The 23,620-nt window shown below is 46.6% G+C and overlaps 1 protein-coding gene across 1 annotated transcript in view; it reads left to right on the forward strand.

Moving 5' to 3' along the window:
• The window catches only part of CHMP6 (charged multivesicular body protein 6), a 128,528-nt gene that overhangs the window by 92,707 nt on the left and 12,201 nt on the right, over window positions 1-23,620 (forward strand). The window contains exons 3-6 of the mRNA XM_063961085.1: window positions 6,843-6,930; window positions 9,445-9,531; window positions 9,619-9,684; window positions 9,791-9,871. Coding sequence (XP_063817155.1) covers window positions 6,843-6,930; window positions 9,445-9,531; window positions 9,619-9,684; window positions 9,791-9,871 — 322 coding nt within the window. The remainder of the gene's footprint in view (window positions 1-6,842; window positions 6,931-9,444; window positions 9,532-9,618; window positions 9,685-9,790; window positions 9,872-23,620) is intronic.

Here is a 23,620-nt window from a genome sequence, read left to right on the forward strand (position 1 = left end):
GCACCTAGCGTCTATGGGTTTGTATGGCATAACCTTCTGTTGCTATTATAAAGTTACATTGTATTTAAAATCAGAAGCCTGAAAAAGAAATAGGGCTGAAAGAAATATCCTATTATCAGATTTTTACTGAGTACGTTTTAACACCAAAAATACTGTGATGCTAAAAAAACGGATATTAAGTATTTGAGTGTATTTATTGTGTTTTGATTTTATTTTTAATTTTACACTTACCTGATGTGAATAAATTACTGAGAAATTATTATTGGTTATGTTTTGAATAAGCGCTGTGGGAAAAACCTCTTTTATATCTTGCATTGGACTGGTTAATGAAACTGAGCTCTTAATGCCTGGAGGCGGGTTTATAGAGGAGGCCCCAATGCATCCTTGGACAGCCTAAAGCTTTAGCCTGTTGGTGCCTCTGGATCAAGATCCACTCTACCCCGATGTGTCCCTCGCAGAAAGAGAGTTAACAATGTTAAGTCTACTATAACTCTCCTTTTTGTTTTTTGTATAAGCGCTGCTAGTTCTGTGTTCTACAGATAGATTCAGTTTCTAAAATGCATCCTGTGACATTCCCCAATGTATTCTATGAGTAATAGTTCCCATGCAGTGGCCGGGATATTTGCATTCTGTACATCATCACAAACTATTGTTTTTCTGTTGTCAAGCATTTCGGAAGCAGATAGACTGCAGTGTTTCTCATACGTCCTAGAGGATGCTGGGGATGCTTCAAGAACCATGGGGTATAGACGGGATCCGCAGGAGACATGGGCACACTATAAGACTTTGAATGGGTGTGAACTGGCTCCTCCCTCTATGCCCCTCCTCCAGACTCCAGTTAGATTCTGTGCCCAGTGAGGCTGGATGCACACTGAGGAGCTCTCCAGAGTTTCTCAGGAAAAGACTTTATTAGGTTTGTTATTTTCAGGGAGACCTGCTGGCAACAGGCTCCCTGCATCGTGGGACTGAGGGGAGAGAAGCAGACCTACTTCTTAGGAGTTCAAGGGCTCTGCTTCTTAGGCTACTGGACACCATTAGCTCCAGAGGGTTCGATCACTTGGTACGCCTAGCTGCTTGTTCCCGGGGCCACGCCGTCACCCCCCCTCACAGAGCCAGAAGATTGAAGCCGGGTGAGTATGAGAAGAACAGAAGACTTCAGTGACGGCAGAAGATGCGTCTGAGGAACCACACAGATCACGGCACTGCAGGGTGCAGGGGGGGGGGGCGCCCTGGGCAGCATGGGGAGACCTCAGACAGCACTGGCATAGAAGTTAACAGTGCCCAGGCACTAGTTAAGGGACCCCCGCCAGTATAAAGATTTTGAGCGGGACAGAAGCATGCCATGTAGTGGGCGGGGCTTAGCCCGCACGGCTCTGACCAGCGCCATTTTTTTCTCTCCACAGAAGGCTGCAGAGACGCTGGCCCTGACCTCCACGCTGTCCAAGTAACAGGGTGCAAAATGGGTGGGGGGGGGGCACTGAAAATTTGGTGATTTATTGTATATAAAAAAGCGCTAGCAGGTCTGGGCAGTCTTATTACTGGCCTCAGTACTGGGATAGGCGCTGGGTGTGAGCTGGCAGAACTCTCTCTGTGTCTCTCTGGCAGGCTGTAGTGTGGGTCTGTCTCCTATAGCCCCAGTGTGGTTGTGTCGGTACGTGTGCGTGTGTGTGTGTGTGCGTGTGTGTGTGTTGAAATGTCTGAGGCTGAATGCTCTTCCCAGGAGGAGGCTGGAGGGGGGGACCGACAATTCTGTGAGAGTGGCAGTGTCGGCACCGCCGAAAGATGATTGGGTGAATATGTTAAGCGTTTTAAACGCAAATGCGACTAAGTTAGCTAAGAGATTTGATAAATCTGAGTCTAAGAACCAGACATGGAGGAAATCCATGGAAGATGCTTTGTCACAGGCCCAGGCTCCTTCAGGGTCACAGAAATGGCCATTTACCCAGATAGCAGATACAGATACCAACACGGACTCTGATTCCAGTGTCGACTATAGTGATGCTAGATTACATCCAAAACTGGCTAAGAGCATTCAGTACATGATTGTGGCAATAAAAGATGTTTTACATATCACTGAGGACCCCGCTGTTCCTGATACTAGGGTCTGTATGTATAAAGGAAAGAAACCTGAGGTAACGTTTCCTCTCTCTCATGAGCTGAACGCACTTTTTGAAAAAGATTGGGAAAATCCTGACAAAAGGATACATGTTCCTAAAAGAATTCCAGTGGCATATCCGTTCCCTTCTGGGGACAGGGAAAGGTGGGAGTCAATCCCCACGGTAGACAAAGCTTTATCGCGTCTATCCAAAAAGGTGGCGCTTCCGTCTCCTGACACGGCAGCCCTAAAGGATCCTGCGGATCGTAAGCAGGAAAATACACTTAAATCTATTTATGTCACTACGGGGTCGCTACTCCGGCCTGCCGTTGCTGCGGCATCGGTGAGTAGCGCTATTGAACGGTGGGTAGATAACTTGTCATCTGGGGTAGATTCCCTAGACAGGGATAGTGTGCTTTTGACTCTGGGTCACATCAGGGACGCTGCAGCATATTTAAAAGAAGCTGTAAGGGATATTGGCCTTTTGGGTTCAAGGGCCAATGCTATGGTGGTCTCAGCAAGGAGAGCGTTGTGGATACATCAATGGAATGCTGATGCTGACTCTAAGATGGCGATGGAGTCTCTTCCTTTTAATGGTAGGGTCTTGTTTGGCGACGGCCTCACTGCCCTGGTGTCTACGGCTACCGGGGGTAAGTCTTCATTTTTACTTTATGTCCCTGCACAGCAGAAGAAATCGCCTCACTATCAGATGCAGTCCTTTCGGCCCAATAAATTCAAAAAAGGACGTAGGTCCTCCTTCCTTGCTGCGAGGGGAAGAGGACGGGGAAAAAGGTCACAGGCTGTGGCAAGTTCCCAGGAGCAGAAGTCCCCTCCGGCTTCTGCCAAATCCACCGCATGACGCTGGAGCTCCTCTGCAGGAGTCCGCTCCAGTGGGGGCACGTCTCATTCTCTTCAGTCAGGTCTGGGTGCACTCGGACCTGGATCCTTGGATAGTAGACATAGTATCCCAAGGGTACAAGTTAGAGTTTCAAGACGTGCCCCCTCACCGATTTTTCAAATCGGCCTTGCCAGCTTCTCTTCCAGAAAGGGAGATAGTAAGCCCTGTGATACTAAAGTTGTGTCAAAATCAAGGGATTGTCACGGTATCCCCGTCTCAACAGGGGGAAGGTTTTTATTCGAGCCTGTTCGTGGTCCCGAAGCCGGATGGCTCAGTCAGACCGATTCTAAACCTAAAATCCCTCAATTTCTTTCTGAAAAAATTCAAGTTCAAGATGGAGTCTCTACGAGCAGTGATCTCCAGTCTGGAGGAGGGGGATTTTATGGTGTCGGTCGACATAAAAGATGCCTACTTACATGTCCCCATATATCCTCCACATCAGGCTTACCTGAGATTTGCTGTGCAGGGTTGTCATTACCAATTTCAGACGTTGCCGTTGTCCACGGCTCCGAGGATTTTCACCAAAGTAATGGCAGAAATTATGGTTCTCCTGCACAAGCAGGGAATCACAATTATCCCGTACTTGGACGATCTCCTCATAAAGGCGAGGTCCAAGGAGCAATTGTTGAAGAATGTTGCTCTTTCACTGATGATTCTACAACAACACGGTTGGCTCCTAAATTTGCCAAAATCACAGTTGGATCCAACGACACGGCTGTCGTTCCTGGGTATGATTCTGGATACAGAATTGCAGAGAGTTTTTCTTCCAGTGGAAAAAGCTCTGGAAATACAGAACATGGTAAAACAGATTCTGAAACCGGAAAAGGTGTCAGTTCTTCACTGCACTCAGTTGCTGGGGAAGATGGTGGCGGCCTACAAGGCCATTCCGTATGGCAGGTTCCATGCCAGGGTGTTTCAGTGGAACCTGCTGGACCAGTGGTCCGGGTCTCACCTGGACATGCACAGGAAAATAATCCTATCTTCCAGGACCAGGATCTCCCTTCTGTGGTGGCTGCACAGTTCTCACCTTCTGGAGGGACGCAGGTTTGGGATTCAGGATTGGATCCTGGTGACCACGGATGCAAGCCTCCGAGGCTGGGGAGCAGTCACACAGGGAAAACTCTTTCAGGGAAAGTGGTAAAGCCAGGAAGCTTGTCTACACATAAACCTTCTGGAATTAAGAGCCATCCACAACGGCATACTGCAAGCAGAACATCTTCTTCGAGGTCTGACGGTCTTGATTCAGTCAGACAACGTGACAGCAGTGGCGTACATAAACCGCCAAGGCGGAACAAAGAGCAGAGCGACGATGGCCGAGGCCACGAAGATTCTTCGCTGGGCGGAAAGACATGCCAGCGCTCTGGCAGCGGTCTTCATTCCAGGAGTGGGCAACTGGGAAGCAGACTTCCCCAGCAGACATATATACAACAAGAGCAGCAGACACTATCTCCATCCCGGAGAGTGGGGTCTTCATCAAGAGGTCTTTGCAGAAGTGACAAGTCGTTGGGGAGTTCCTCAAGTGGACATGATGGCGTCCCGTCTCAACAAGAAACTTCAGAGATATTGTTCCAGGTCAAGGGACCCTCAGGCGATAGCGGTGGACGCCCTAGTGACACCGTGGGTGTTTCAGTCGGTCTATGTGTTCCCTCCACTTCCACTCATTCCAAAGGTGGTCAAAATTATAAGAAGAACAAGGGTTCAGGCGATCCTCATTGTTCCAGATTGGCCAAAAAGGGCCTGGTATCCGGATCTTCAGGAGTTGCTCATAGAAGATCCCTGGCCTCTTCCTCTTCGGGAGGACCTGTTAAAACAGGGGACGTGCGTGTATCAGGACTTACCGCCGCTGCGTTTGACGGCGTGGCGGTTGAATGCCAAATCCTAGCCCGAAAGGGTATTCCCAGTGAAATCATTCCTACACTTCTTCAAGCTAGGAAAGAAGTAACGGCGAAGCATTACCACCGTATTTGGAGGAAATATGTGTCTTGGTGTGAATCCAAGAAGGCTCCTACGGAAGAATTTCACCTGGGGCGTTTGCTCCATTTCCTACAAGCAGATGTGGATGCTGGCCTAAAGTTAGGCTCTATTAAAGTACAGATTTCGGCCTTGTCGATCTTTTTTCAAAAAGAATTAGCCACCCTTCCAGAAGTTCAGACCTTCGTAAAAGGCGTGCTGCACATCCAACCTCCCTTTGTGCCCCCAGTGGCACCATAGGACCTTAATGTGGTGTTGCAATTCTTGCAATCACATTGGTTTGAACCTTTGCGCAAGGTTGAGTTAAAATTCCTTACTTGGAAAGTGGTCATGTTGTTGGCCTTGACGTCTGCAAGGCGAGTGTCTGAGTTGGCGGCTTTGTCTCACAAAAGCCCCTATTTGATTTTCCATGCTGATAGAGCGGAGTTGAGAACTCGTCAGCAATTTCTGCCAAAAGTGGTTTCATCATTTCATGTTAACCAGCCAATTGTAGTGCCAGTGGCTACTGACGCCTTGGCGGAGTCAAAGTCTCTCGATGTGGTCAGAGCTTTGAGGATCTATGTCGCCAGAACGGCGCAGATTAGGAAAACAGAGGCTCTGTTTGTCCTGTGGGCTCCCAACAAGATTGGGGCTCCTGCTTCTAAGCAGACTATTGCGCGCTGGATTTGTAATACGATTCAGCAGGCTCATTCTACGGCAGAATTGCCGTTCCCGAAATCGGTGAAAGCCCATTCTACCAGAAAGGTGGGCTCATCCTGGGCGGCTGCCCGGGGAGACTCTGCGTTACAACTTTGCCGAGCTGCTACTTGGTCGGGTTCAAACACCTTTGCAAAGTTTTACAAGTTTGATACCCTGGCTGAGGAGGACCTTGTGTTTGGTCAATCGGTGCTGCAGAGTCATCCGCACTCTCCCGCCCATTCTAGAGCTTTGGTATAAACCCATTGGTTCTTGAAGCATCCCCAGCATCCTCTAGGACGTATGAGAAAATAGGATTTTAATACCTTCCGGTAAATCCTTTTCTCTTAGCCCGCAGAGGATGCTGGGCGCCCGTCCCAGTGCAGGCTGTATCTGCAGTTTGGTTATAGTTACGCTAATGTTGCGTTGAGTTCAGTCAATCTGTGACTGATGTTAGTTATGCCGTTGCATGCGTTGTTGTTGAATGCCATGTTGTACGGCGTGTTTGAGGTGTGAGCTGGTATGTATCTCACCTTAGTTTAAAATTATTAAATAAATCCTTTTCCTCTAAATGTCCGTCTACCTGGGCACAGTTCCTATAACTGGAGTCTGGAGGAGGGCCATAGAGGGAGGAGCCAGTTCACACCCATTCAAAGTCTTATAGTGTGCCCATGTCTCCTGCGGATCCAGTCTATACCCCATGGTTCTTGAAGCATCCCCAGCATCCTCTACAGACTAAGAGAAAAGGATTTACCAGTAGGTATTAAAATCCTATTTTTTCATTGAAAGTCTTGTGGGTATTTATCATTTTATTAAAAATATCTTTAGCATAGTGATGAGAGCCAACAACTTTGACTATGTAATGGTTAGTTTTATCAATAGCTTTTTAACACCTTCACATTTGCTTTGCCAGCAAATGACCAGACACTTTTTATGCTACCATGTTTTAACTTGGAGTAGCACTTTTATTTCATGTACTGAGTTTTCGTTTTGAAGCACATGGGAATTTGATATTTTTATTTTATAGGCAATAGATAAAACTCTCCAAAATCAAGCAAATACTATTTTGTTTGTATTATCATAGCATTTAATGTAATCCCAACCCTAATTGTTTTTATACAAGGATATTGAAATGTGTTTTCAGTGGTTATGGAAAAGATTACAGTCAATAGTTTTTACTAATTTTTACATGTATTTATCCAGAAAAGCCATACTGCTGTTAAAGAAGAAGAGATATCAAGAGCAGCTTCTGGAGAAAACGGATAACCAGATCACTAATCTAGAGAAAATGGTCAGTCTGCCCACATGTATTCCAAGAGTTGTAGTCAGTATTTCAGATGTGTGTGTATATTCTTCAGAGGTATCTCGGACTATTTGAAAATCATGTGTGTTCCTGCTAGGATAATAGCATAAATGCTAGAGACACTGGATCTGATTCATGGGTGATTATCACGCAACAGAACGAGTGTCGGCAAACTGCGCATGTGCTGCGATCGCAATGTGCAAAGGTGCTGCTGCGTTCTCGCGCGCAATGAGGATTTCATGAAAAATGATGGTCAGGAAGCGACCATTTGGAGGTGTTTATGGGGAGAAGTTGGAAAAATACAGGCGTGTCATGGCCATTTTCAGCTGGTGGCTGGGAGCTCTTGCAAAAACATGGCACCTTCATCACTACTGGCGTATCCAGTCTGCATAGCCATATAACAATACTTAGCTTCTGATGTTCCTCATTTTTGCATATAGGTCGCAAATATGAACGCAATTGCGGATGAGTTTCCGATCTCTCCGGAGGGCGTCTCTTTTCATTTCAGGACAACAGCTTCACTTTCTAACATTAGCAGTTCCCTAGCCTAGAAAATCGCAGTTGTGTTGCTTACAAACATGAATTGGGCACACAGTACACAGCACATTATTTATGTGGTTGTCATAGTTCTCCCTGCTGCTTAACATGACAATGCTATTACCTGTTCACTCATTATTAAATAGTTATGCACAGATTTGAATAGTGGGTCATAAACTGTTAGTAGATGTGGCCACGGCACATCCAGTGAGAGCCATTTGTTCAGGGAGCTTTGGGGCTAATTCAGTATGGATAACTTGTTATCCCCTGGTATTCAGTATGCCGGCTGTTGGGATCCCGGCGCTCAGGATACCGGCGCCGGAATCCCGACTCCCAGCGTACCGAACACTATTCTTCCTCTTGGGGGTCCACAACTCCCCTGGAGGAAGAATAAATAGTGTGGCGCGCGTGCCCGCACCATGGCGAGCGCAGCGAGAACGAAAGGGGCTCATTTCCGCTCGCCCGGTGCCGGTATGCTGGCCGCCAGCATAACATACTACACCCCAGTTTCCGGTTATCAGGTAACTGCACAGGCCCCGTTCTGCGCATGTGCAGAGTGGGTCCTGAGTGTGGCTTGCATTTTTCTGGCAGCCTATCTATGACTACACCCCAGTTTCCCGGTTATCAGGAAACTGCACAGGCCCCGTTCTGCGCATGTGCAGAGTGGGTCCTGAGTGTGGCTTGCATTTTTCTGGCAGCCTATCTATGACTACACCCCAGTTTCCCGGTTATCAGGAAACTGCACAGGCCCCGTTCTGCGCATGTGCAGAGTGGGTCCTGAGTGTGGCTTGCATTTTTCTGGCAGCCTATCTATGACTACACCCCAGTTTCCCGGTTATCAGGAAACTGCACAGGCCCCGTTCTGCGCATGTGCAGAGTGGGTCCTGCGTGTGGCTTGCATTTTTCTGGCAGCCTATCTATGCCCGATTGACAGACAGAGGTGTTTGGGGGGCAGGGACGGAGAGCATTTCTGTGCGTCTCAGACGCAGATTTCTTGCCCCCGTAAAGCCCCTGCGAGGGCCAGCCTGAGCAAGCTGAGGCTTAGCTAGCAGTCTACGGGGGCACAGACTGTTGATGCAGTCACAGCGCTGGGATCGCAAATGCAGCAAGGAGGTGTTTATCACCTCCTACTCCATGTGCATTAGTATGGATCGCATTTGCAAAGCTGCCTGCGAAAAGCTTTACAAATGCAATCCATACTGAGGGGAAGATGTATTAACGTGATGTTAGGGGCAGATGATATAACGCACCAGCCAATCAGCTCCAATATGTAAATTAACAGGATCTGATTGACTGGTGCGTTATCACCTTCCACTTATTACTGCTTTATCACTTCTCCAGGCTTAATACATCTGCCCCTTAATGAGGGCCTTTGTTGAGATTAATTTTTAATAAATGTCCTTTGATAAAACATGAGCTTTGTAGACTGCAAATTCAGTATAGAGCATACCGTAACTAGAGATTTTCTAAGGTAACCAATTCTTGAATAATAATTTTGGATTATAATACAGGTTGAACTTGATGGACATTTTGTCTTTTTTCAGCCTCATCTACTATGTTACTATGATTATTAGTAAAACTTTTGGGCTATATCACTGCATAGATATCACTGCAAAGATCTTATTATCGTCTATAATTTTTATTGAAAAAATAATATGAAGTTTGGGGATGGGAGAACAGAAACAAAAATTGGGTAGGTGGCGTCACAAAAGGGATCCAGCAATACTATGCAGTCAATTTACCTTTCCAAACATAAGAGGTTAATCAATCCTGACATTTATTTAGGGGTAATATAGGACATAAATACATAAGTTTAGGGAGTAATTGTAGCCACCAGGCCAAGAGGTTTCCTAGGAAAACCAGGCTTTTGTGAGGCGATTAACTGGTTAATAAGAGGAGAGAGGTTAACCCCAAACACCACTGCAAATATTATTTTACATAATCATGATTTGCTTTATTTTACAGGTTGAAGATCTAGAATTTGCACAGATTGAAATGAAAGTAATTGAAGGCCTAAAAATTGGTAATGAAAGCTTAAAGAAAATGCATGAGGTAAGCATATCCTTGTGGAGGATTTCCAGTTCTGGATGCAGCCCTATGTTATGTTCTGTCAGTTACAGAAGCCTCATTCTTTGTCAGGTTATGTCCATAGAAGAGGTGGAGAGGATCATGGATGAGACCCAAGAAGGCATTGATTATCAGCGGGTAAGCAGACAAGTGTGTATGGTGGAATTGGGTGTACTGCAGCAAGGCATCTGTTCTTTAATTTGTAAAGTGAATTAGATAAATAAAGATGTATTTCTGTCTGCAGCAAATTGATGAACTGCTGTCAGGAAGTCTGACTACAGAGGACGAGGAGGCCATTCTAGAGGAGCTAGAGGCGATTACTCAGGTGAGAGAAGGCTACTGTGGAGCCTGTTATCAGGGAACTTGTATGACTTTATTGAGGCTGTTACTTTGAGGTCAGAAGACTATTATTGTGGCAGTCACTTCATTAACCAAGAGTTCATTTAGGGCAGGGGTGGGGAACCTCAGGCCCGCGGGCCGTATAAGGCCCTCAGAGCCACTTGATCCGGCCCGGCCAGGCTCACCTAACCGAGGGAGATGCTTGGTGCCAGCTGAGATTTTGTTACTAGCTGGTGCCTGGCCTCAACCCCCCAGCAGCATCTGGAGGCTTCCGGCTCTGGCAGTGTGCGTGTGTGGCCATGCGGTGCTATGGGAGAGATGTCATGACGTCTCTCCCATAGTTCTGAGGAGCGGGTGGCCAGGCGGAGGGCAAAGGTCCGGAAGCAGGGCTGGTGAGTATTGTGTTTTTTTTTCTTTTAATGGATGTGTGTAAGCGGCACTACTAGGAGGCATATCTAATGGGGCATATTTAATGGGGAATAACAACTGACTGGGGGTATATCTAATGGGGCATAACAAGTGACTTCAGGCATATCTACTGGGGCATAACAACTGACGGGGTTATATCTACTGGGGGCATAACTACTGGGGGCAGGCTAGTTTTTAAGTTGATAATTTTTGTATGGCCCCCGAAGGATTTTATAAATATCCAAATGGCCCTTGTTAGAAAAAAGGTTCCCCACCCCTGATTTAGGGGCTGTTCTAGATGAATTAGATGCTTTTACTTGGGTAAGTAAAGGCCATCACTACTGTAAATATTATGGCTTTTGCTCAGAGAAGAGGACCACTTTGTAGAGGCTAGAACTCAACTAGCAGAAAGCCAATGTAGTGACATTACTAGTTCAAAGCATATATGTGAATTATCTCAGTGCTGTACAGTAGCATAAGTATTTGTTTCCCTTTACACAACACCTTTTTTTTTTTATGGAGTAATTTTTTTTTATTGCTTTTAAAAATAAAAATAAATACAGAAAACAAAAATAAGAAATAAAACAGGTATTCGTAAATTGCAGATAGGACTAAATGTACACAGAAATTGACAACAGGTTGCATAGTATTCAAATACAGATTTTCATGAAGAATTACATGCATTACCAAACAATAGACACAGTAGTTATCTCTAACATATAAAAGCAGTAAGAGAGAATGCCCTATGCAACCATGCACTAGAACTGAAAAATGACAGGGGAAAAAAAAAATCACATTATACTATATTGTGTCTACGAAATAAATGCAAACACATTATATTCAGAGAGACACTTAACAATACAAAGACGTCAAAATAAGTATAAATACATAAAAACTAAGATAATGAACTTAAGTGGAAATATGCTGCACTGAACCGCTTCCTAACCAGCAACTAACCTCCCGCTGCATATGATGGTTGGTAACCACAAAGGATATGTACGCCATATGTAAACTCAAGCTTGTATGCAGAGTAATATAAGAGTGTGGATATCTGTAAAAACATACTTAGGGAAATGTGTATCCCAGTTACAGCTACAGGTACAAATATTAATCTGGACAAACTCTTTGACCCACTGGAGATTGAGCATGCCGAGATTTCGTCCATCTGGATCAAACACGATCAAACTGTGCGTCTGTTTTATGACTCATATAGACATAACGCTCGTGTTGAACAGTAACACCTTAATTTAGGGCAAACATCAGACGTGCGGTACTCAAATTTCTGAAGATGTATGGGAGTTATATATAGATATATAATATACAGTACATACATATATGTGGTGTCAAATAAACAGTTGGATCTGCTGGAATCTAATAGATACCATAGACAAACAAGGGGACCCTAAAGCTCTATACCACACCTCATCTCCTAAGGGGCCCAATTCTGCCGAAGCTGGGGTAAACTAGCGCCATGATGTTTGGATAAAATAAAGGAGTGTGAACATGAGAGAGACCTACGGGACCATAGGGAGAGCAAAAAACTTTCAGAGGAGAGGGCTGAATATGAGGAGGACCATCTGAAACATGGGTGCATAGGGCATGCCTAAGTTGCAAATATCTGCAAAAAAAAGTAGCAGGCAAATAATATATATCCCGCAGCTGTGTAAAGGAGTAAAGGCTAGAAGAGTTATACAATTGTCCTATGGCATTAACACCTTTAATCCCACCCCCCAAACTGCACCAGGCAAAGAGAGACCAATTCAGGGAATAACTGACTACTACACAGTGAGGTGTCCAGGTCCAAACCCATAAATTGCAAAATGCCAGACACCTGCTTCTAGACCTTTACGGCTTGTGTTAGGAGGGGGGAGGGGGGGGGGGGGGGGGCTGAAGTAACATTTTGAAAAGCCAGTCCCCCCTAGTGGAAATTAGGCTATTGATTTTTCTAAACAAAGAATCGGGGGGAGGAAAATTGTCGAGTGCCAGAAAACATATATAAATTTGGGTTGTACTACCATTTTTATCATGTTGATCCTGCCAGTGATTGTAAGAGGGAGCTTTTACCTTTCAAGTACATAAGTAGTGGGTCAATATTAAGGGATATCTAATGAGTTGGAGAGTTGGTCACCCATATACCTAAATATTTATATTTATTAACCCAGGGAAGGGGAAATGGTACAAGAGGAACCATAGGACACGGACCTCTATGGGAAGGATAGAGGATTTATCCCAATTTGTCCTGAGGCCACTGTATAAACTAAACTGATCAATAACCTGGAGAACTAAAGGTATCAGTCTTGTAGTCAGACAGGAATACAAGGAGATCGTCCGCATATAGAGCCACCGTATCATCTTTGCCCCTCCTACCAGACTCAGTTTAGAAAAATGTGCCCAAGGAGCCGGGTGCATTTCTCTGGAGCTCTAGAGAGTTTCCTTTATTTTTTTATTTTAGTTTATTATTTTCAGGTAGTACTGGTTGGCAACCAGTCTACCTGCTTCGTGGGTTTTAGAGGGGAAACCGAACCAACCTCCTGAGGGTTAATGGTTCGTAGTCCCAGCTGACAGGACACTGAGCTCCTGAGGTGCTGATCACATATCGTCAGTATGTGTGCCCACACCGGCAGCTAGCCTCCACCCTCTAACAGATGCTGAAGATCCAGGTGCGGTGAGTGTTACACCGGGGTCCCAGTTAGCGGGTCGCCGGTGCTGTGTTGGTTGCAAGTTACGCGGCGGTCACAGGCCCGGAGCTGCGGTGCCCGCCGCAGATAAACTAGCTCTGGGCTACAAGCCCCGCAGTGCTCACTGTCTTAAGGCTTTGTGTGGACTGTATATGGATGTATAATGTTATTTTTAACATTGCCAGTATAAAATCACTGTCAAATACCGCGCGCCATTACAGGGGGCGGAGCTTCCCAGAGCGGGAACAGAGGCGGGAAGGCGCCATTTCCTGCTGCTGCGGATCATCAGGCTGCATGAACGCTGCTCCTCCAGGGACCCACGCTGCTACAGACTGTAAACGGGTCATAGAAGGGGGGGGGGGGGGGGAGCACACCAGCGGTAGCGCCGCTGCACTCCTATCAGGTCATACACATACTTTCACACTGTGTGCTATTGTGTTTGTGTGCTTGTGTCCACTCCTCAGCTGAGCTCCTGAGGTGCTGATCACACACCGTTAGTGTATGTGCCCAAACCAGCAGTTAGCCGCCACCCCCTAACAGATGCCGAAGATCGATGGGTGCGGTGAGTGTTAACACCGGAGTCCCGGTTAGCGGGTGCCTGGTGCGGTTTTGGCGGCATGTCACGCGGCGGTCACGGGCCACGAGCTGCGGTGCCTGTCGCGGACTACACTGGCTCAGGGCAATGCTCACTGTCAATCAAGGCTTTGTGTATACTGTTATGTATATTTGATGTTTGTTAACATGGCCAGTATAATAATACAATGACCGTGCGCCATTGCAAGGGGCGGGGCCTCCCGGAGCGGGACCAGAGGCGGGTAGGCGCCATTTCCCGTTGCTGCGGATCATTAAGACTGCATGCACGCTGCTACTCCAGGGACCCACGCTGCTACAGACTCTGTACTGGTACCAGGGGGTCATAGCAGGGGGAAAGCTCGCCAGCGGTACCGCTGCTGCACTTCTATCAGGTTGTACACATATTTCCACACACTGTGCTGCTGTGTTTGTGTGCTGGTCTCTGTTCCTTAGTGTCACTCCAGGGGCTCTCTAGGGTCTGTGTGGGGGTGTTTCAGTGAGCTGCGCTGTATTACTGTTGTGTACATATGTCTGTGGACATGGTTGTGTGTGCTACTTGTAACTCTACCCCTTCATCAGCGGGGTCCCTCATGTGTGAATAGTGTTCCTTATCTCCGCAGGGACATAGTTCACAGGCACCTAACTGGTTAGATAATTTTAAAAGCATGATTCAGAATGTAAATTCAGAATTAGCTGCAGCTAAAAAGGAGAGACAGGTGTTGAAACAGTCTATTTATTGTATGGCAAAAGCAGCATATACCAGAAAGGCTTCTCAGCCTCCTCTGTTGGTTTCACATAAACGCTCACTGCCACAGGTGCTCCAGTCTGATTCTGATCAGCCTGATGTGGATGATGGTGATATGGATGAGGACAGCTCTCTGTCCCCTGGAGTGAAGGCCCTCATTTATACTGTGAGAGAGGTTCTTCGCATACCGGATCAGGACGCAGAACCAGATGAGGAGTTGTACTTTAATGTTAGACCAAAGACCTCCGTCACCTTTCCTGTGTCTAAAGAATTAAACTCCCTGGCCAGGGAGGCATGGTTAAACCCTGATAATAAATTTAAAATTCCTCAGAGGTTTTTAGCTTTTTCCCTCCCAGCAGAGGACAGGAAAGTATGGGAAACCCCCCCGTCAGTCGATCCATCTGTATCCAGACTGTCTTAAGAAATTGGTACTGCCGGTGCCAGGGGCTATATCCGTAAAATTGAGACCACTCTCAAGGCAATATATACGGCAGCAGGGGTAGCACAGCGCACCACAATTGTTTGTGGGTGGATTTCCAGGGCGGTAGTCAAGTGGTCTGATACTGTTATTGATGATTTAGACTCTCTGCCCCCGGATGAGGTCATTATTCTGCTGCAACATATACAGAATGCTGCAAATTTTATGAGCAATGCTATAAAAAAAAAAGTGTGTATAGTAAATGGCCGCACTACTGCTATGGCTGTTTCGGCACGCAGAGCACTGTGATTGCGTCAGTGGTCAGCAGACGCTGATTCCAAAAAGGGAGTAGAAAATCTTCCCTTTACAGGTGATGCCTTGTTTGGAGACAAATTAAATAAATGTATCTCCCAGTCAACGGCGGGTAAGTCTACCTATCTACCGGTGGCTGCGCTACCTGCTAGACGTTCTTACACAGGACCCTCCTAGCAGTCCTTTCGTGTGGCAAGGTTCAGTGGCAGGGGCCGAGAGGTCTCCACCACTCCCAGAGGATCTCGTGGTAAGTCTCGTAAATCTGCAGTTGCTGCCTCCCTGGACCAGACCACCGCATCCCCTGCCACTAAGCCTTCTGCGTGACGGTTGGCCCCAGCACCAAGGCGACTTTCAGGTGGGTGCTCGCCTTCAACACTTTGCCCACGTGTAAGTGAAGTCCTGCCGGGATCCTTGGGTGAGGGACCTCATTTCCCAGGGATACTGGCTGGAATTTCAAGAACTTCCCGCTCACAGGTTTTTCAAATCGGGCTTGCCAGTTTTATCTGCAGCAAAATTTACCTTGCGGACAGGTGTGGTGGTTCCAGTACCTCCTCCGTTACGCAACAGGGGTTTTTACTCCAGTCTTTTTGTCGTTCCAAAACCAGATGGTCCGGTGCGACCCATCTTAAACCTAAAGTCCCTAAACCCGTATGTTCGGTGTTCAAATTCAAGATGGAATCCCTGCGGGCAGTGGTGTCCGGTCTGGAAGAGGGGAAGTTCCTGGTATCCCTAGATGTCAAGGATGCTTACCTACACATTCCCATGTGGTCCCCTCATCAGGCTTACCTCCGGTACGCCATCTTGGATGACCATTTCCAGTTTCAGGCTTTGCCCTTTGGCCTGTCCACAGATCCGAGGGTCTTCACCAAGGTCATGGCAGAGATGATGCTGCAACTGCGCATGATGGGAGTCAACATAGTCCCCTACTTGGATGATCTCCTGATAAGGGCTATGGTGGTCATTCTGAGTTGTTCGCTTGCTAGCAGTTTTTAGCAGCCGTGCAAACGCTATTCCGCCTCCCACTGGGAGTGTATTTTAGCTTAGCAGAAGTGCGAACGAAAAGAATGCAGAGCGGCAGCATAATTTTATTGTGCAGTTTTAGAGTAGCTCAATACCTACTTAGCGCTTGCGATTACTTCAGACTGTTCAGTTCCTGTTTTGAAGTCACAAACATGCCCTGCGTTCGCCCAGCCACGCCTGCGTTTTTCCTGGCACGCCTGCGTTTTTACGAACACTCCCTGAAAACGGTCAGTTGACACCCAGAAACGCCCACTTCATGTCAATCACACTGCGGCCAGCAGTGCGACTGAAAAACTTCGCTAGACCCTGTGTGAAACTACATCGTTCGTTGTAATATTACTTCGCGCGCGCGCATTGCGCCGCATGCGCAGAATTGCCTTTTTTTGCCTCATCGCTGCACAGCGAGCGAAAGCAGCTAGCGATCAACACCGATGTCCAGGGAGTGTCTGTTGCACAGCATCGATCTGACGACTCGCCTGCTTACGGATCATGGGTTGATCCTAAATTTCCAGAAATCTCACCTGGAACTGACCCAACGTCTTCAGTTCCTGGGAATGATACTGGATACGGGGTGTCAGAAGGTGTTTCTTCCGACGGACCAGGCCCTGGCTATCCAGGCTATGATTCGCTCAGTGCTCCGTCCTCGCAAGGTATCCATACATCTTTGCATACGCTTGCTGGGCAGGATGGTTGCTGCTTACGAGGCAATCCAATACGGCATATTTCATGCCCGGCCATTTCAGCTGGTTCTGCTGGACAAATGGTCGGGGTCTCACCTTCACATGCATCAGGAAGTGACCTTATCTCAAAAAGCCCGGATTTCTCTGTTATGGTGGCTACAAGTTCCTCACCAGGTAGAAGGAAGGAATTTCAATTTCCACTCATGGTTTCTACTGACAACGGATGCCAGCCTCCGGAGTTGGGGAGCTGTGATCCAAGGGGCCCAGTTCCAGGGGATATGGTCAGTTCAGGAATCTGCTCTGCCGATAAACATCCTGGAACTCAGGGCAATGGTCCTCATTCCGAGTTGATCGCTCGCTAGCTGCTTTTAAGTGTATCTTATCTTAGCAGAAGTGCGACCGAAAGGATCGCAGAACTGCTCCAAAAAAAGATTGTGCAGTTTCTGAGCAGCTCGAAACTTACTCCTGGCTAGCAATGACTTCAGACTGTTTAGTTCCTGTTTTGACGTCACAAACACGCCCTGCGTTCGGCCAGCCACTCCCCGTTTCCCCAGCCAATCCTGCGTTTTTATCGGGCACGCCTGCGTTTTTACACACACTCCCCGAAAACGGTCAGTTTCCACCCAGGAACACCCACTTCCTGTCAATCACTCAACGATCAGCAGTGCGATTGAAAAGCGTCGCTAGACCTTGTGTGAAACTGCATAGTTTTCTGTGAAAGTCCGTCGCGCGTGCGCCCTATACACATGCGCAGAAATGTCGCTTTTTCACCTAATCGCCGCGCTGCGACCGAAAGCAGCCAGCGATAAATTCGGAATGAGGGCCAATATACAGTGCTCTTCTGCAAGCTTCCCATCTCCTGAAGGATCAGGTGATCCAGGTCCAATCGGACAACGCCACGGCGGTGGCGTACATAAACCGACAAGGGGGAACAACAAGCAGAGCGGCGATGCAAGAAGTGTCAAGAATACTCGTCTGGGCGGAAGCCAACTCAAGGGCCATATCAGCAATATTCATTCCAGGAGCGGACAACTGGGAAGCGGACTTCCTCAGCAGACACAACCTCCATCCGGGGGAATGGGCCTACATCCCCAGGTGTTTCAACAGTTAATCCACCAGTGGGGCCGTCCGCAGATAGGTCTGATGGCTTCTCGTCTCAACAAGAAGCTATGCCATTACTGTTCCAGAATGAGGGATCCGCAGGCTGTAGCAGTGGATGCACTGACTACACCATGGACGCACCCTTTTGTGTACCTGTTCCCTCTACCGCTAATCCCATGTGTTCTAAAAAGACTAAGAAGCGTTCAAGCAATTCTAATTGCCCCGGATTGGCCTTGACAGGCGTGGTACTCGGACCTCCTAACCATGGCTCTGGAGGATCCCTACCCTCTGCCGCTTCGAAAGGATCTTCTTCAGCAAGGGCCATTCGTCTATCCAGAGTTACCGCGGCTACGTTTGACGGCTTGGAAGTTGAGAGGGAGATACTAGCTAGAAAAGATCTTCCCTCCCGGGTTATTTCCACCATGGTCCAGGCCAGGAAGATGGTTACGTCTAGACATTATCATCGTACCTGGAAAAAGTATGTTTCCTGGTGTGAAAGTAGAAAGGTTTCTCCCGTGGAATTTAGAATGGGTCGCTTTCTACTTTTTAGGCTCCATCAAAACCAGATTTTGGCGCTCTCTGTTTTCTTCCAGAAACAACTTGCCATGTTCCTGGAAGTACAAACTTTCCTAAAAGGAGTTCTTCATCTGCAACCGCCCTTCCTACCTCCCACGCTCCGTTGGATCTCAATGTGGTTCTGTCCTTTCTTCAATTGGACTGGTTTGAACCCTTACATAGGTTGGAGTTAAAATTTCTCACCTGGAAGACAGTGATATTATCAGCATTGGTGTCTGCCAGACGTGTCTCTAAATTGGGGGCCTTATTCTGTAAGTTTGGTCAGGTGGTGTTACAGGGGTCTCAGCACTCTCCCGCCCGTTTGGGAGCTTTGGGACTTCCCCATGGTTCTAAAGTACAGATCCCCAGTATTCACTAGGACGTAAGAGAAAATAGGAATTTAATACCTACCGGTAATTCCTTTACTCGTAGTCCATAGTGGATACTGGGCGCCCGCCTCAGTGCTTCGATTCCTGCTTACCTGAGTAAGTGTTTGGTTGGCCCGCCGTTGCGGTTCTCGTTTTGTTGTTGGGATAGCTTTGCTATCTTGGTTAGGTTGGTGTTCTGTTTTGGTTAGCGCCCTCCTTTCGGTTATGGTTGTGTGTTGGTTTAGTGCCTCACTGCTGTTGTACCTGTTTTCTCCTCTCGTGGTATGTCCGTCTCCTCAGGCACAGTTCCCTAGACTGAGTCTGGTAGGAGGGGCATAGAGGGGAGGAGCCAGCACACACATACACACACTAAAGGTTTTAAAGTGCCAGGCTCCAGTGGACCCGATCTATACCCATGGTACTAAAGTACAGATCCCCAGTATCCACTACGGACTACGAGAAAAGGAATTACCGGTAGGTATTAAATTCATATTTTTTGCAGTGCCTATAGAGTTTTCCGGACATTGTCCCATGTTACCATGTTGGATAGGAGAGATCACAATAACAGCATCCCTTTGTTTCAAATGCTTCTCTCCATCCACCTTTGAGCAGAGAAACACAGTTTTGCTAAGCACGAGGTTATCTTCAGCTGCTTATCTGTGTTTGAGAACCAAACTGAAGCAGGACCACATTGGTGCAAGTATCTCCTATATAATAGCCTAAATCTGTCACTCTGTGACTTTGGGGGATATTTACTAAGCAGTGATAAGAGCGGAGAAGTGAGCCAGTGGAGAAGTTGCCCCATCAACCAATCAGCAGCTCTGTATAATTTTATAATATGCAAATTATAGATGTTACTTCAGTGCTGATTGGTTGCCATGGGCAACTTCTCCACTGGCTCACTTCTCCGCTCTTATCACTGCTTAGTAAATGTCACCCTGTGTGGCTAACTCTGGGCGTAGCTAGGAGCTCTCATTGGGTTAGCAGCAGGTCTATCAAACCCAGTCCACAGCTGATTGGGCGAGAAACGCCCTCCCACACAGGTTACATCCAATGGGTGACTCTGCCCTTTGGCTGCTGTGTGTGTTCCCAGAGCAGGATTAACAATGGGGCTAATGGAGCTGCAGCTCCAGGTCCACACCCCAAAATAGGCCCACTGCCTCTGTAGCAACATACCCTCCAACAATTTACACATAAAAATCAGTACAAATTGCTGGGAAGGGGGCGTGGCCACGGGGAAAGTGCCGTGGCCACGCCCCTTTTCCTATACTTTCAATGGAAGTTTGGAGAGCCAAAAATCGGTACAGACCATAAAAAAAAGGTACCGTACCTGCCAAAAAGGTACAGTTGGAGGGTATGCCACTGCATCTGTCGCAAGTCTCTGCGCTGTAGATAAGGAAAAATAATCCTTTTACTGCAGCGTCCTATGTCCTGCTGCCAGGCATCAACAATCCCCACTCCCTAGCCGCGGCGCAGGTGGAACAGAAGCTGCTGCGGCCACCGGCATAGATGTGTATGATAGTGGCGCAGCGGAAGGCTTTCATAGCTCTCTCTGCGCTGCATACTCTCTGAGCCCCGGAGCCGCCTCCTGTGCGTGATGTCACAGAAGTTCCTCCACACCACAGCCGCGCCCAGATCCCCAGAGGACCTGACTCCGCAACACAGCACCTAGCCTGCCGGCCTGGAAGCCCCGAGATGGCTAATGTAACGGATAGAGTGGGTGATATCGCGGAGGTTAATGTCTGGATGCTGAATCAATGTAAAAGGTAACAGTGCTGTACACTGCACAGCACTCTCACCTTTTACATTGATTCAGCGAGTCAGTCAGTTATGCAAGCCAGTCGCTATTGTTAGCGCCGATGTCCCAACGTGCCGCATTACAGGGAAGTAGACGCACTAAATAAACTACAGCTCCCAGCAGCCCTTAGTGCCGAAGCATTCCGGCACTAAGGCCTGCTGGGAGCTGTAGCTTATTGCACCCTCTTCCCTGTAATATGGCGTGTTGGGAAACCGGTACTAACAATAGTGACTGGCTGCTGTGCGAGTCTCTGGGAGAGTCACTGCCAATGGGAGGACAATACGTAAAGCCTCGGCTAGGTGATATATATATATATATATATATATATATATACACCAAACAGTTGTGCTCATAAGTTTACATACCCTAGCAGAATTTGTTATTTTCTGGCCATTTGTCAGAGAATATGAATGATAACTCACAATCTTTTCTTTCACTCATGGTTAGTGGTTGGGTGAAGCCATTTATTGTCAAACAACTGTGTTTACTCTTTTTCAATCATAATGACAACAGAAACTACCCAAATGACCCTGATCAAAAGTTTACATACCCTGGAGATTTTGGCCTGATAACATGCACACAAGTTGACACAAACGGGTTTGAATGGCTACTAAAGGTAACCATCCTCACCTGTGATCTGTTTGCTTGTAATTAGTGTGTGTATAAAAGGTCAGTGAGTTTCTGGACTCCTGAGGAGACCCTTGTATCTTTCATCCAGTACTGCACTGATGTGTATGGATTCTGAGTCATGGGGAAAGCAAAAGAATTGTCAAAGCATCTGCTGGAAAAGGTAATTGAACTGTATAAAACAGGAAAGGGATATAAAAAGATATCCAAGTAATTGAGAATGCCAATCAGTAGTGTTCAAACTCGAATTAAGAAGTGGAAATTGAGGGATTCTGTGGAAACCAAATCACGGTCAGGTAGACCAAAAAAATTTCAGCCACAACTGCCAGGAAATTGTTCGGGATGCAAAGAAAAATCTACAAATAATTTCAGCTGAATTACAGGACTCTCTGAAAAAAAGTGGTGTGGTTGTTTCAAGATGCACAATAAGGAGGCATTTGAAGAAAAATGGGCTGCATGGTCGAGTCGCCAGAAGAAAGGAAGCCATTACTATGCAAATGCCACAAAGCATCCCACTTACAATACTCCAAACAGCACAGAGACAAGCCTCAAAACTTCTGGAACAAAGTCATTTGGAGTGATGAGACCAAAATTGAACTTTTTGGCCACAACCATAAACGTTACATTTGGAGAGGAGTCAACAAGGCCTATGATGAAAGGTACACCATTCCTACTGTGAAACACGGAGGTGGATCGCTGATGTTTTGGGGATGTGTGAGCTACAAAGGCACTGGGAACTTGGCCAAAATTGATGGCAAGATGAATGCAGCATGTTATCAGAAAATACTGGAGGAAAATTTGCACTCATCAGCCCGGAAGCTGCGCATGGGACGTACTTGGACGTTCCAACATGACAATGATCCAAAACACAAGGCCAAGTCAACCTGTCATTGGCTACAGCAGAATAAACTGAAGGTTCTGGAGTGGCCATCTCAGTCTCCTGACCTCAATATCATTGAGCCACTCTGGGGAGATCTCAAACGTGCAGTTCATGCAAGACAGCCCAAGAATTTACAGGAACTGGAGGCTTTTTGCCAAGAAGAATGTACAGCTTTACCATCTGAGAAAATAAAGAGCCTCATCGGCAACTACCACAAAAGACTTCAAGCTGTCATTGATGTTAAAGGGGGCAATACACGGCATTAAGAACTGGTGTATGTAAACTTTTGATCAGGGTCATTTGGGTAGTTTCTGTTGTCATTATGATTTAAAAAGAGTAAACAGTTGTTTGACAATAAATGGCTTCACCCAACCACTAACCATGAGTGAAAGAAAAGTTTGTGAGTTATCATTCATAATCTCCGACAAATGGCCAGAAAATCACAAATTCTGCTAGGGTATGTAAACTTATGAGCACAACTGTATATATGTATGTATGTTATATATATATATATATATATATATATATATATATATATATATATATATATATATATACAGCAGGTAATAACGAGGCGGCACTCAGAGTCTTTGGAAAAGCAGCAACAGTGTAATAGTGCAAATCAACGTTTCGGGGTTACCCCCTTCATCAATCCTGATGAAGGGGGTAACCCCGAAACGTTGATTTGCACTATTACACTGTTGCTGCTTTTCCAAAGACTCTGAGTGCCGCCTCGTTATTACCTGCTGTATGTATACTAGGGGTTGCGCCCCGGGAGGAGGGCACCAGAGCAAGATAGTCCCATAATAGGGACGGAGCCGAGTGCCGGGACGGAATTGGTGTATATATATATATATATATATATATATATATATATATATATATATATATATATAAATATAAATGAAAGGCGGTGGAGCAATCATCGGCACTCAGGGTCTTGTTACAGCAACCAAGTGTATTGAAGAATCACTGGTGACACCTTGACAAAGGGACGTGTCTGTCCTGAAACGTTGGTTTTCATGCAGTGATTCTTCAATACACTTGTTTGCTGTAACAAGACCCTGAGTGCCGCTGATTGCTTCACCGCCTTTCATTTAACTTATCCGTACCAGAGGGCACCGGGGCACGTTTTTCCTAGCAGTGGGAGTGCCGGTCCACGCATCTCCTTTATTTATATATATATATATATATATGTGTGTGTATGTGTGTATATATATATATATATATATATATATATATAAAATGTGTGTGTGTGTGTCTGTGTGTGTAATCAATTGGGCACTCTGCTATATATATGTAATAGTAATATGCAGGGAGAACAGACTTCGATACATTACTCTTCCCTGTAATGTGACGCGTTGGGACACCGGCGCTAATAATAGTGACTGGCTGCTTGGCTGCTGTGCGAGTCTCTGGGAGAGCCACTGCCAAAGGGAGGACAGCAAATTTGCTGCTGCGATCAACTCTGAATTAGGCCCCATATCTGCTTGTCTGCATACTTGACCAGCCAAAAAGTGCATGAGGCTGTTAGGGAGAACTGGTGGTTACCCAGCAAAGTATTTGTATGAA

The sequence above is a fragment of the Pseudophryne corroboree genome, chromosome 3 (genome assembly GCF_028390025.1).
Source record: "Pseudophryne corroboree isolate aPseCor3 chromosome 3, aPseCor3.hap2, whole genome shotgun sequence".
In the NCBI taxonomy this organism is placed as follows: domain Eukaryota; kingdom Metazoa; phylum Chordata; class Amphibia; order Anura; family Myobatrachidae; genus Pseudophryne; species Pseudophryne corroboree.